This window comes from Parus major, chromosome 1A (genome assembly GCF_001522545.3).
Source record: "Parus major isolate Abel chromosome 1A, Parus_major1.1, whole genome shotgun sequence".
Lineage (NCBI taxonomy): Eukaryota > Metazoa > Chordata > Aves > Passeriformes > Paridae > Parus > Parus major.
The window spans coordinates 47,246,915-47,260,965 of record NC_031773.1 but is presented as its reverse complement, the minus strand read 5'-3'; the positions used below and the strand labels follow the sequence as shown (position 1 = coordinate 47,260,965).

The 14,051-nt window shown below is 45.9% G+C and overlaps 2 protein-coding genes across 4 annotated transcripts in view; one reads left to right on the top strand and one right to left on the bottom strand.

Moving 5' to 3' along the window:
- The window catches only part of ACO2 (aconitase 2), a 30,359-nt gene extending 28,794 nt beyond the window's left edge, over positions 1-1,565 (top strand). For all 3 annotated transcript variants that reach the window (XM_015627906.2, XM_015627905.3, XM_015627904.1), the window contains exons 16-18: positions 137-269; positions 577-698; positions 1,060-1,565. In XM_015627906.2, the coding sequence (XP_015483392.1) occupies positions 137-269; positions 577-698; positions 1,060-1,203 (399 nt within the window). In that variant the 3' untranslated portion in view covers positions 1,204-1,565. The remainder of the gene's footprint in view (positions 1-136; positions 270-576; positions 699-1,059) is intronic.
- Positions 1,566-2,674: 1,109 nt separating this feature from the next.
- On the bottom strand, positions 2,675-9,185 carry POLR3H (RNA polymerase III subunit H). The gene is made up of 6 exons (XM_015627907.3): positions 8,872-9,185; positions 7,577-7,673; positions 5,898-5,984; positions 4,848-4,911; positions 4,028-4,235; positions 2,675-3,547 (listed from the first exon to the last, which is right to left on the bottom strand). Exons 1-6 carry the CDS (start codon positions 8,980-8,982, stop codon positions 3,494-3,496), a joined length of 621 nt encoding a protein of 206 aa, XP_015483393.1. The 5' UTR covers positions 8,983-9,185; the 3' UTR covers positions 2,675-3,493.
- Positions 9,186-14,051: the final 4,866 nt, after the last annotated feature.

Sequence of the window (14,051 nt, the reverse complement as noted above, 5' to 3'; positions counted from 1 at the left end):
CAAGGGAGTCTTCTGGGAGAAGGTGTCATAGCGTAGCAATCTCAGTGAAGTACTGTAATTAGATGTGTGTGGGAGTATTTATTGTTAATTTCTCACTTGAGTGGCTGCACAAATGTAAATATGTCTTTTGTCACAGAAAATGGGTGTCAAATGGGCAGTTGTTGGAGATGAAAACTATGGTGAGGGATCAAGCCGGGAGCACGCAGCGTTGGAGCCACGTCACTTGGGAGGAAGGGTCATCATTACCAAGAGCTTTGCCAGGATCCATGGTGAGTCAGGCTTCCCCTATGGTGTTTGTAAACAGGATGTGTTTGGTTTCAGTAGAAGTGGTGTTTATACCTTGCCCAGGGCTCAACATCTACAGGCATGAACCCTCCTTGCTGACAGATGGCAAGGTGCCTCCTGTCAGGAGTCCTGTTACATAGCTAGTTAGATATGCCACAAACAACCGGGATGTTGGTTTTGCTACAAAGATAGTAATTGTTGCTGGAATAGTACTTGAAGAAGCACTGGGCAGCCAGAAGGTAATCCTGGAGTGGGATGTTTCAAGTGTGGCTGGTGGTTTGTTTTCCACAGAAACCAATCTGAAGAAGCAAGGTCTATTGCCTCTCACTTTTGCTGATCCAGCAGACTATAACAAGATTCATCCTGTGGATAAGCTGAGCATCGTGGGGTTGAAAGACTTTGCACCTGGAAAGGTAACTATCTGGGTGTCTTGTTGTGCACTTGGGGACAGGGATGTGCCTCTGATGGGATCAATGTTGAGTTGTGTGCTTGTGAGGCAGCACTGGCACTGTTGAGACATGGTGGGCGAGGAGATACAGAGCAGGTCTGAATCAGTGGTGTTCTGAACAGTTAAGAGATACCTTTGTACTCTGAATTCCTCGACTTGTTGACTTAAGCATGAGTGTTCACTAGAAGAAACTGCAACCTCACTTCTATGTTAAGATCCACTCTGAGGTTCTCAGCCCTTTAAAACCATGTAGGAATTTTCCTGTGAGAAGCTCAGATAACCTCCCTTGAAAGAGAAGGGAAAATAAAACTGTCTTCTTCCTTTAGCCTCTGAAATGCATCATCAAGCATCCCAATGGGAGCCAAGAAACAATCATGCTGAACCACACCTTCAATGAGTCGCAGATCGAGTGGTTTCAGGCTGGCAGTGCCCTGAACAGAATGAAGGAGCTGCAGCAGAAATCAAGCTAAGTGCACACAATGCCCCAGTGCACTGGACTCGATTCAGCTTTGGCATTTTCATGAAAGTGCAATTCCATGCCTACTGTTTGGAATAAATGTCTGATCAAATGTAACCATAGCTTTCTTTTTGTTATGGTACTTCCTCTTCACTGACACTATGAAAAGGGAGTGCAGCTAGGCTTACTTTTGTCTTTTAAATTCCCCAGCTCCCTTTTTCTATTTTGGCTCAATTTCAGTTCTCCCACAGTTATTTATATTTGGAAATAACCAGCGAAGGTGGGTTTGTCTGCTCAGTTGGTTGTTTTCTGCCCATTCACTTTACTGATGGCTAAAGACTTAAAATGAAAATAAAGAATGTGACCATCTCCTTTGCCATGTGTTATTGTATTCATCGTCCTAATCCCCGTCATTGTTGCTGGGAGAGTGGGAAAGAACTTCTTGTAAATCATTGCTATATGGAGAAAAAAATCCAAATTGAACAATAACTCAGTATGGTAAAAAAAAGAACTCTCACAGCTGTCGTGGACTGTTTAGCTCTTGACATTAACCTACTGCCAGCTACCCTTATGATTATGACCACCTTCCCCCCTACACTCCTGTCCAGGGCAACACTGCCACTATTGCAGCGATGACAAACTTGCAAAGAACACCTTCTCTATCTGCTTTCCCAGAACTGCATGGTTCGTTTCCTGAAACACGACTTGAGTCTCTCATCAGAACAGCACTCAAAACCACATTGCTACCACCTCACTATACTCCTGGGAGCCCTGACTCCAAAAGGAGCTGAGCAAAACAGCTACCTGGAGTAGCTGGACTGTTTTCTTCCCCTTGCCCTGGCAGTACCCCAGAAGAGCCTGTGTGGAAGCTCCTCACTTGTTTCACCCAGCTTTCCACCTATACAAACAGCTAGAGGGTTTCTGCAAACAACTGTTTCCACCACAGCTAGATGGTTGCATGTGTGAGCACTGCTGCTCTGTAGGTGGCATTCAGTAAGCTTATTGTGTGCACAGATGGACCTCAGTTACTATGTGAACCTAAAGAATTCTAGACTCCCTTTTAATTAGGGCATTGCACCAGGAATAACAGTTGAGAATTAAGGGGTTCTAACGACGCTGCAGGGAGGGCGCTGATGACTCAGGCTTTGTTTCCACAGTTGGAGGTTAAGCAGACCCACTATCCCAGGGAATTACAGCTCCTTCCTGCCAAACGTGGCTAGCTTTGTAATTATGTGCAACATCACTCTCTTGGCAATAGGCCCTGCATAGATTTTACTTAGTGTTTTGTTCCCTCCTTTCCTTGTACTGCTGTCAGGGAGGGTGATGGCAATTGTTTGTCATTGGCTGTTAGCACAGAGCAAAGCGCTGGTCTCAACTCTGTCTGCCTTGAAATCCAAGTAGCTAAACTGCAGGAGGCAAGTGTTTTCTTCCTGCTAGGCAGGAAGCTAATAGTTTCCCCACAAATTGTACAGGAAGGCAGGCTGTGTGGTTTTTACTATTTATTCCACTTATGGTATTAACACCCCCCACAAACAAGGATGTAGCTTGCTCTAAGTAGCCTTAGTCCATTTCAGTCCTTAACTTCTTATTTTCAGTCAAACTCCTACAAAGTTTAGGTCATTCTGCATAAAAACAGCCCACCCAAAAAAGTCATTCCATTCAGTACAATAAGCAGCAGCCTGTAGTTTTCCACAGTGGTCATCTTCACTAAGCCTGAGTTACTTTTGGGTAAACTGTCATTCCTGTTCCTTCTGGCTGACTTCAGCCAGGGTTGAAGTTCCCACTCTTAGCAGAACATCACCACCACCTCGCCTGCTGTCCCAGCAGCAGCATTTTCCAGAGTACCAGACCTCTACTAACTCTAGCCTTTTGCTGTCTCTTCATTTCCTGTCAAAAAAAGGGCAAGTTTCCACTCCTCTGAGACCAAGCTCCCAGCCAAAGGAGTGGTACTTCTCCATAGGTATTCTTTTCTGCCTTTACTCACTGAAGTCAACTCCTTCCTTAATTCAGGCAAGCAAAGACCTCCACAATTTTCCCTCTGGGGCAGGAGACCAAAGCTCCAGCTGAGTTTGTATCTGCTGCGCTCAAGGCTTTTTGTGCCTGTAAATTCACTTCTGCACATCAGTGAAGACGTTTCTTGAAAGCAACTGTCTCTCTCTGGCAGCTTGGAAGCTGAAGGGAAAACGGAATGGCAGGTCTAATTCCTTATTCAGCTTCAGAGGAGCAATGAGCAGCAGCAGGGCCCCATTATCCCCCCAGACATCCACCAGAAAGACTTTCTGTGGAGCAGGCTCTGATGGGAGCTAACTGTTTGTCCACCACGACAGGAGGCCCAGGCCCGGCTCGCTGATTGATCCCTGTTCACAAAGAGAAGATGAGAGCATACAATTGTAAACTGCATAGAGAACAGAGGAAAATGCCTAAAAATACATCTCTCCCATCCAAGTGATGGAACATAGCTGCCACTGGTAGAGATCCACCTTTCTCACACATTGTACTCAGGTGGGTTTTATGCCAGAACACTGCAAGGAAAGACTGTTCAGTCCGCATAAACCTTGATGTGTCTCTCCCAGCTCTGTACTCTTCATGCACATGCAGTTTGCTTTAAATCAGCCTCGCAGAGGGAACCACCAACAACCACAAAATGTTCCAGTGAAAACACTCAGAAAACAGCAACCACAAGAACAACCTCATTTCTCCCCTTTTCCACTCCTTTCATTTTGTAACTGCTTCCTAGTCAGCTTAAAGCAATCAGTTCCTTGGGAAAGGGGTGCTATTTTAGACACCAAATAAACCACAACACTCACAAGGCTGTAACAATTAATGCACATAGTTACCACAAGAGTGTAAGGTGCCTCTTTCTTCTGGACTTCTTCTGCAGCATTTGAAGTGGAAGCCTCTGCAGAGCTTGGACCCGTGGGTGACGTATCAACAAACGTCTCGTCCACGACTCGGAAGCGGATCTCTTCCCCAATGTCCATGTAAAGGTCATGGGCCCCTTCTTCTGTCTCATATTCCCACACCCACACCTGCTCTGCTTCATCACTGGCCAAGGATTAAGGAGGGAAACAGTATTCTGCTTGACAGATCACTTTCTGACAGTTCTAAGAATAGACTCAACTCAAAGCCTTTTCAAAGTTATTTCCCAAACCACAATGTGCTGTCCCAGGTCATCATCTGTGCAGCCCAGGACCCCCATCTTTATGATTTTCCTGCATCCAGCTGTGTGCTGCTGGTCTACACATCCCAAAAAAAAAACCCCAGCAACAGGAAAAACCCCCAGGCAAGCAAACCTCCTCAGACTCAAGACAACCTCGCCTACCACACTGAAGTACACCAGACACGTATATAGACATTACATGATGTGGTAAAACCTGCACTCTATCTTCAGCAGCAGCCAAGACTGGAGGCAGGGATTACAACTGGGCAGAGGACACTGCCCTTCATTTCTATCAGCGGGCACAATGATCCTGCAAAACCTAATGAGCGTGAGGGCCTGTCTAGCTGTGATAACAGTCTGTGTGACTTGCCTGACACAAGGGCTTAGCTTCTGCTGCTGAGCACCTGCATTGTTGCAGTGGTGAATGCCTGTTAGGCCAGCACTGCACAATCTTTTGAAATGAAGTAGTAAAGTTATCAAAGGTGATCAAAGGATACAACTTTGCTGGCTGCTGCAGGGATTCTGGTGGGATGACAATATCATCAAAGAATCCAATAGAAACTGCAGAGAAAAGAATTTGGTTAAGACTAAAACAACTCTTCGCAAATGATGTTCCACAGCGATTTCTAAAATGCATTTCTAGGCTTATTCTTCTTCATCTCTCAGAAAGGACATTGAGATTATGCAGGAATCATTCTTTGAGCCTCAACGCTCAATTTCAGTTGGCAGCAAAGCAGCCACCCAGCTGAAAGTACATAGAGCAACAGAGGGCACAGTCTTCGTGCCCGCTGGGAAAGGAAAAGGTTGTTTGGAGCAGGAATGGAAATGAAAGCGTTCCAAGAAATGAGTCAGATGCTATAGAGGTCTGTGACAAAAAAGAGCTTAGAAATCACAGATGTAGTATGTTAAATAAAGACCAATATAAAGTTAGAACAGCCCCCACATCCCCCTTGAGACTTCATGATGTTGAGTTTTATTAGGGAACGGACTGCCCAAATTCAGCAACAAAAGCAGTCAAGGTAACCTTATTGTCCTAATTTAACAAATGAGCAGCAGAACTCCCTTGCATGGAAGACTTCTAGAGGAAAGAACTCATCAATTATATATTCCATGACTCTGGCAGCACTTTGTGCTCACAAAGACATTTCCCTGACATGTTTTCAGGTACAGGAAATGAACAGAAATTTGCAAAGCACTGCATACATCAGACCAACACAAAATACATCAGACCAGCACAAGCCGATAGTTCCACTTTGAAAAAAATAAATTCTGTTAACTGAGGCAAGGAAAGGAATCCAGTCTGTGCTCCAGAGAGGCTTGCCTGTTATTCTTGGGCAAAAGGAAAAGGGAGTGCAGACAAAACCACCAAGTTCAGGGGAAGCTGCCAGCCTCAAACAACCAAGCACCCTCAGATCAGAGCAGCACTAGAGGCCAGTAACAGCCATTAACCAGCCCACAGAGAACATCATTCCAGCTGAAATCAGTGTCTCAACAGACCCAAGAACTCTACAGCTCACGTGTCCCTAATGTCAGAAGTTGTGGTTTACCGTGGACGCCATCCTGACTGCAGCTTTTAATCTGTCCAATCAGAATCTCATCCAGGAAGGGATGGAAGACCACATAGCGGAAATGCACTTAAAAGAAAACAGATCATTAGTGTTATGTCCATGTTAGTAAACTATAGTCTTCTCAACAGGGTGGCAACCATTAAAACAAAATCCCACATCCTATATGCCCTCTAAAACACTCAGTTTCTTTTACAACTTCTTTACAGGCACTGATTGGATAGAAAAACAGGAATAAGAGTTCCGATTCCTAACTGGTTTGTACAAATTCTGGCAGCAGCTGATCAACAGTGTCCTGTCTCCAGCTCCTCAGTTTTGCAAGAAGTGCACAGAAAGTGTAAGATGATAAACATGGAGCATGGTCTCTGGTTCAGTTATGATGGAAGCACAATGCTTCACAGTCAAGAGTATCAGTTGAAACGATACTTTCTCGTGATACTTCTGCCTTTTATCTTTGTCTGCAATGCTGTATTTTTGTTAAATGAAATATTTTGAATCAAGTATTATCAGATTAAACAAGATTCCCCCCCCCCCAAGCAAGATAAAATGCTTCTAACTAAGCACATGGCTTATTATTATTACAAAAATGCTATACTAAGACAATCTCAGCCAAACAATGCTTCTGAGAAATTTAACATCACTTTACTTGTACCTCCTCAGTGCTCCTCTTTTACATAAAACTAGGCAGGGCATTAAAGAGAGAGTTATTACCAGACACAGCGGGATTTATCAAAGTGCTACTCCACATTCTGAAAGCAGACTTTTTCCTGAGCTCATGAGAAAAGTTCTCTTCTTTCAAGGAATAATTCCAAGTTGAGAAGCTGAACGGAGATTAAAGCAAGCAGGAAAGCCTGACATCCTCCTTCAGTATTAGAGAAACTTTTATTTGCAGGAAATGAGTTCTACTGGAGTTAAAATTTAGAAAAGGGGAGGCACATACAGTCAATGCAGTTCCCTTCTACCAGGAGATATTTTATGTGCTCAACCTATCTTTCCACACTGTAAACTGAAACTAGAAAAATGCATCTCTTACCAGTTTAAACCCTTCTTTTAACTTTTAAAAAAATTGGTTTTATGCACTTACTTTCAGTTTTTATTCAGATTTGCCAAGAGTCAAAGTAAAGAAGTAATTTCTTATTAAAAAAAAAAATCACTAGAAATGTATGATGAACCAGATCTGTCTAAGTTTCAACCAAAGTGTCATAAAACTTCCAGCTAGTACAAGAGCACATTAAATTCTGTGCAAATGCTGTATGTTCAAACAGGTTTCAATATCTCAGCTAGGGAAAGTAAGCTTCAAAAAGAAAAAAAAAATCAAAGAAATGCGGACCAATTATTACAACTTACTTTCTATGTGCAGACTTTAAATAATTTTCAACTAAATTAACCCTTTCCTTACCCCACATCTATGGCTCTAATTGTAGAACAGAGGTGGGCTACTGGAGAAGATGAGAAGGACTGGCTATTTAAACCTGCATTTGTACCCAAAAGTGCAAAGAAAGTAAGAGACTTTCACCATGTTCCTCTTGCCCTCCTAACAGGAACAGAGTTAAGGCTGTGAACTTAAGGTAGTTACTTTCCCTAACAACTCAACTTGGCTTACATTTCCAGATCATTAACTAACCTTCTGCAACACAATATAACTGAGGAAAAGTACTTACCTTTGGTATGTGATGCACCATCCCCGGGAAATATGTATGAATCTTCCAGCTTTGTGATATCATACAGACAGATGCAGAGCCCAACATTGTATACGACCTGTTAACAGAAAAAAAATTAAGAGCAGAAAATCAAGCAACCCACCAGGTAAAATCGTGCAAACGACGGAATCCGTACATTACGCACACCTTTTCAAAAGGCAGCAACAGAGAGGTGGCAAGATGGGATGGAGGCTGTTTTGGAACACTGCCTTCAACACCAGCAGCAGCATAGGGGAACCCCAGTCCAAGTGTTGTGGGAGCACATTTTCACTGGCACTGGAAAGAACACTGCTACAAAGATAAACCCTTGGGGAAATCATCGGCAGTGAGAGAACTTGGGCTGCCAAGACAGTCAACAGCTCCCCATCATTCACCAGCCCCACAGCTTGTCCAAATGCTAAACATGCTTTTTGCTAGTTACACTCTCAGGAGTCTCTAGGCTTGCCTTTGTCTTATATTATATTAGTTTTGGGGAGACACAAGGCAAAGTCTTGGTTTCTCTGCTAGTTCTGAGACAGCCTCCCTGCCTACAAAATTTGAGGCATCTACCGGTCATCAATGGATGAAGAAAGACTTTTGCTTTTTATAACCTGCCTGTATAATCTGCTATCCACAACCCTCAATCTCTTCAGGTTGCTCTTTTGAGCTCCTTTCACGTTTACAGCTGCATTTTGAGTTCTGCACCTGCCTCATGTTGAAAGCCATATGCCAATCACAGTCCTGGGGCTGCACAGGGAAACTGACCTCCGGGTCCACCAGAAAACACTTTTTATATCCTGCACCAAAGACCAACTTCAAACTGCCACCATGTATTGCAATTACTAAGCACAGACCAAATCAGCTATTAACAGTATTCCAGTATTACTGTTCTACATGTGTTTGTACAGTCTTTTTTTTTTTTTTTTTTTTCCCCCTTTAAATTTCCCACTGGATGAATTGGTTTGCATTTGTTTTTCAGGCTGCATTTTGGATTGCTCTTTTTAACACAAACCAGCAGCTGCTCTCACTTCTCTTCCACGCTTCTCTGCCCCATCTGGTGTCTCAGTATCTTCCCATTACAAGATCAGCCATTAGAAAAATGTCCCCTTTGAGATGATACGTGGCTGTCTCTTTGTTTAAGTCGCAGGGGATGGCCTTGATATCTAAACCACTCTGACAGCTCACGCACGCAACTCAGTAGTCACAAATAAAAAGAAGAAACGCTCGGGGATGATATTGTGAGGCCTGCATGAACCTATACGTGACCCACGCTTTACCTTATTGGCCAATTTCTTGTTTAGCTCCTCAGCAATGGATTCGTTCAGTTTCCTCTCAAACTGCCAGGGGGGAATTCTTACAGTGTCGGTCATCTCCACCAGGACAAACATGGTGGCGGGGGGCGAGGAGACGCCGACAGCCTCGGGAATTGGAGCGCTGCGAGGACGGGGCCTGGGAAGGCAGCCCAGGCTGTGGCCCGGAGCCCGCTGGGGCGGTGTCCCGGCCGTCCCGAAGGAAGAGGGGCCGAGAGGGGCCGGGAGCGCAGCGCCCCTCACCCACCGGCCGCACGCGGAGCCCCGCCGCGCGCCCCGGCCGCGCGCCACTTCCGGCGCCGCCGCAGCCAATCGCGCTGGGCTGGCGGGTCGCGCGCCCTGATTGACACGGGGCGGGGCGGGGCGCCAGCGGCCGCCATTTTGTCCCTCCTCGGGCGGGGAGGGGTCAGGCCGGGCTCGGCGCTCGCTGTCACCGGAACGGGAGAGTACCGGCGATCCCGGGAGGGGACGCTGCTCTTGGCCGATATAAGCGTGGAAGGGGGCTCAGCACCTAGGCGTCCTTTGCAGGGGTGCTGTGTAGCTGCCTCCTTCCCCTCCACCTCCGGCGCGTGGGACCCCGAGCGCTTCCTCCCGTGTCACAGCTAGAACAATTCTCAGCTGCGGTTATTCTGATTTAATTTATCATTTTCGTAAATTTCAATCCAGATAGGGCAGCAGAGATCGCAGAAGCATGGAATGTGTCATATAGGAAAGGAGCACGGTGGGACATTTGGTCCAACCTCCATACTTAAGCAGGGTTGATAAATAACATAGAAAATAGAAATTTTCAGAGATAGTCTTCTAGTGTTCTATGTATATAAAGGACGCCTGCTTTCTAGTGCTTCAGATTGTGTTAGAAAGTTTATTTTGCAGGCGTTTTGGTATCGTGGCACAGGAATTGCATCCAGAGGGTTCTTGCCTTCCCTCTCCAGTGAGGGGGACTCCGCACCCTCTCCAGGCAATCTGTTCAGTGGCTGCTCACCTGCACAGTAAAACAGTTCTTCACCGTCAGGCGGAACTTGCTCTGCATCAGTTGCCATTGCCTGTTGTCCTATTTCTTGGCACCCCTGAGAAGAGCCTGGCTGCATCCTTCAGAAACCCTTCATGTCCTGATACACATTGATGAGGTCCCCTCTGAGTCTTGCCAAGCCTGAACAAGCCCAACTCCCTCAGCCTTTTCTCGTAAGAGAGGAGCTCCAGTCCCCCGATTATCCTTGTTGCCCTCTGCTGGACCTGCAGGAGCTCCATGTCTCTCTTGCGCTCAGGAGCCCAGAGGTGAAAGTCTCTGCCTCTCTGATAGCCATTGCTCCAGCTGTTTGCCCACGTCTCCAGCAAACCCCGGGGGGTTTATAATCTTCTTTGCACCTGGAAGTTCCTCACAGCCTTGTCTGCCCAATGCTTAGGTCAAGGTTCTTTTCAGGGACAAACTGCCACCATACTGAGCTGAAATAATTTGTGAATGTTAATTGCCAAAAAAAAACCAACCCCCATCACATAATTTTTCAGGCCTCGGTGCGTTCTGCAGTGAGGGAATCAGTGTGAGGGAGAAGCAGCATGAGGGATGGCAGAAAACAAGGGGGTGTGCTAACGTCTGAAGTTTGTCAGGGAAAATGAAAGGAGGTTGTTTGAAGTGTGTTTAAAAAAAGATCTGCCAGGAAAACCAAACATCCCTGGCTGACAGTGAAAACTGCACTGTCAGCATCATGGCTTTGATGCTGAGGCTAAGTGTGTCATCCCCCGCGATCCCCAGCAGTGCGTGGTGGGACAGTAACGAGCACTTTAGGTAAGAAATCATCAAATGTTGAGCTCTCTGGGAAAGGGAAGGGGAAACAAGGTTGGAAATGCCCTGGTTAGGCCTCATTAGGAAGATACCTGTCTTGGACAATGAGGTGTTGATGTCTTCTCAATTACTCTGTTTCATCAGGGTCTATTGGGTTGTGGGGTTGTTTTTTTTTTTAAATAAACGTGGCTGGTCTGTCCATGTTTGTGTTAAATAGGGGGCCCAGAAACAAGATTTCCCCTGTCATCTGGGAAGAGCAGCATTTTTCTTGGAGCAGCATCTACTGTCTCAGCAAGGAGCTCTGCTGCCAGCACAGCAGACATCACTCTCTCAGAACACCTCAACCCAAATCCCCAGCGTTTCTTGCTCTTGTCCTACTTCAGGGAGCCTTACAAAGGCTCCCTTCTCCTGCACTCCAGTCACGGCTGTGCTAATCTCGGCACAGCACAGTTTTGCTGGCACACATGCTGCATCCCTTGCTGTTCTGTCCTGGCCTCATGCAGGTCTGGCAGTGCAAGGTTTGACCTTTACCTAGTGCAGCTTTTGCAGGTGTCTGTAGCTACTTTTTCAGAAGAGAAAATTGTTCTCAACCCTGTCCTGATGGCAGGGGAAGAAATAGCTTTGGTGTCACACAGGGAAAGAGAACTTAGGCACTGTTGGTTTTGGTGATCACTCTGGATGCTTGTGTCTAAGAACTGTAGGGACCTGGGAGAATATGGGAGATGGAGAGAAGTGGATTTGGACAGAGTCATATCATGCTTCTGTTTCTAGCCTGTTCTTGAGCTAATATTTTCCATGCTTCCAATAACCGTGCCCCATCCAGGGCTTTTGGGTGCCCAGTACGAAGCAGAGACACCTCCCTTCAGGCCCCAAAAAACAGCTGTGTGAACAGCAGGTCTGCAAGGCCTCACTTCATGCTGGCTTGGGTCCTATGAGTGAGGTATTTAGTGTGCTGTAAAGTGCAGACACCAAGCAAGATGTGCAGAATCTCACTCTCCTGTACCAGCTCTGTGATTGCCAAGAAGGATTGAATATTGTAGGCCACTCCTCAGCAAGGATAGTAAGATTCCTCTTCTCTGTGCAGCTGTGTGTTTTGGAGAAATTTGCAGGTACTTTGATTTCACACTGGGGAAACTGAATTGAAATGTGTGCAGAGGAAGCTGGGGATGGCAGTGTCAGATGAGCTTCACTGCCTCTGGTAGCAGGCTGCAATCACTCCAGAGCTGAGTCTGGATGTCAGTGTCTCAGCCTCCACCAGTAAGATCCCAGGCTGTGAGAAATTATTTCCAGTCTCACTTTCTTCAGGTAGCCCCTCCCCAGTCCCAAGTGGTGCATGCCTGGGCTGTCTATGCATGACAGATGCTGCTCTGTTCCCACCTAGGTTTTCTCCCTGGAGAAATTCCATATTTTATAACTGCTGTCTTCAATGTAAAAATATAAACAAAATTATGATATGTAAAATATGAGTGTTGCCTCAGCTAATGGTAGTGCTCAGAGTTACACTGTTTGTTGCTGCTGCTGAAGTGCCTTGCTGTTGGAGATGATGTGAACAGTTTTGTTTTGCAGAGTTGTCTCCTTTTCTCCTGGTAGTACTGACTTGGTGAATATCCAGAAAGCCACAGTGCCTGTACATACCTTTTTACACATAGCCATAAGGTCTCTAGAGTCTCTCTCATAAGTACTGGGGCTTTTCCAGTATTTCAGAGCATGGTTCTCCGTTGCTGGGTTGTTGGGGTTTCTTTGAAACTTTAGCTGCTGGAGTCCAGGGGATGCAGAGGAGCTTTTCTGTCCCTCAGAGGAAATACCAGACATTTCTCATTCTCTTGATTATACAGAAAAACTGAAAAATAATATTTGAAGTTACCTGAAGGATTGGAATCTTCAAGGAAAATGAAAGGAGCCCCCAAATTACTTGGTTTAAGATCTCCTCTGTCCCCACATGCCCATGGCTCTTGGAGAAAACTGGCTCAGGGATGCTAGGGGAGATGAGTGGTAATTTGCATCTTGACAGTTCTGGCCCTCCTTTGATTGACTCCAAAGGAATTATGTATCTTCTCACATAAAAAGTCCTCCGCTCTCCTGCCTTTGCTTCCATCTCTGCAGGCATCTCTGGCACCCCCACTCCCACTCTCTGTTTGATCAAAGCTTCCCTCTTCTTTTATCATTTTTGTCTGCTTTAGACTCTGTTCCTCCTCCACTGCAGCACATGCCCAGAGTCACCTTCCAGCCAAACGTACTTCAAGTTTCCTGTGCCTTTTCCATCAAGAGCCTTTATGTGGGAGAGTCAAAGTTGTCCCCCAAGAAGGGAGAAGCCATCTCAGGAGAAACTCAGGGTGGAGACTGAGAGCTGGGAGAGCTAGCTCCCCTTCTTTTGCAAAGTTCTGAAAAGTAGACTGGAGAAATAAGATTTTTGTCTCTGTAGGGCATGAATGGGTTTCATGTTGTCATGGAAAACTACTTGAAAAGCCACAAACAGAGCGTGATGGGCAATGGCAGAACCCACTGGCACCTGGAGTTTCAGTGCTTCTTGGTGGCCTTGCCATGGGCTGTTCTGCTTATGGAGCTTTTTTCTGCATTATAATTCATTGACAGGAGAGAGACAAGTGCTTTGTGATCTCATCCCCCTGTCAAAGCCCTTGGGACAGCCCCATATCAACACCCAGTACATGGATGGATGCATGCATGCATGTATCCATGGATGTGTGGATACAGCCAAGTGGAGCAGTTGTGACCCTGTCTCCTGACTGTGCCATGCCTTTGTCTCTTATACACATCTACATGGATGTGTGGATACAGCCAAGTGGAGCAGTTGTGACCCTGTCTCCTGACTGTGCCATGCCTTGTGGTTCCCACACAACTTATATGCCACTCTGCAGCCTCGAGTGTTGTTTGTGGAATAGGTCTAGTTGGCATCACCATGTTCAGCTACTTAGGATGTATCAAGGAAAGAGTTTAGGATACAAAAGCAACCCATGACCACCCCATGTCACAGGATGCCCGTAACAGCTCCCTGTAGCACTGACAGATGCCACAGTTGTTGAGGGTTGTTTAAAATTTTATTCCAGGATCACAGGCACTTGCTTGGTAAAGTGCTGATGTCGACTACCTTTCTGCTTCAAAATGAGGCTGATATTACCTAAATCCCCCCCAAGTTATGCCTACCCAGCCTATTCTTACCAGCCTTCAGTGGTGGAGGCCCTGGTGCTTGGCCAGGCAATCTACTTGAGTAATTAACTGTCTGTTCTGTTAGAAAGTGTTTCTTAATGTCTAACATCAATCTTGCTCTTTGTAATTTAAACCCCATTACTCCTCACCCTAATCCCCAGTGGAATCAGCAAACGATTTTGCTCTCTTCCCCCTGCCCTAC

Bases quoted from the DNA above. Each gene is read 5' to 3' on its own strand.
- POLR3H (XM_015627907.3), bottom strand. From the start codon at position 8,982: ATGTTTGTCCTGGTGGAGATGACCGACACTGTAAGAATTCCCCCCTGG. The intron at 4,912-5,897 runs GTAAACCACAAC...TTTTCTCTGCAG, and splicing joins CAGTCAGGATGGCGTCCACG to TTTCTATTGGATTCTTTGAT. The intron at 3,548-4,027 runs GTAACTATGTGC...CTTTGTGAACAG, and splicing joins AGGCACCTTACACTCTTGTG to GGATCAATCAGCGAGCCGGG.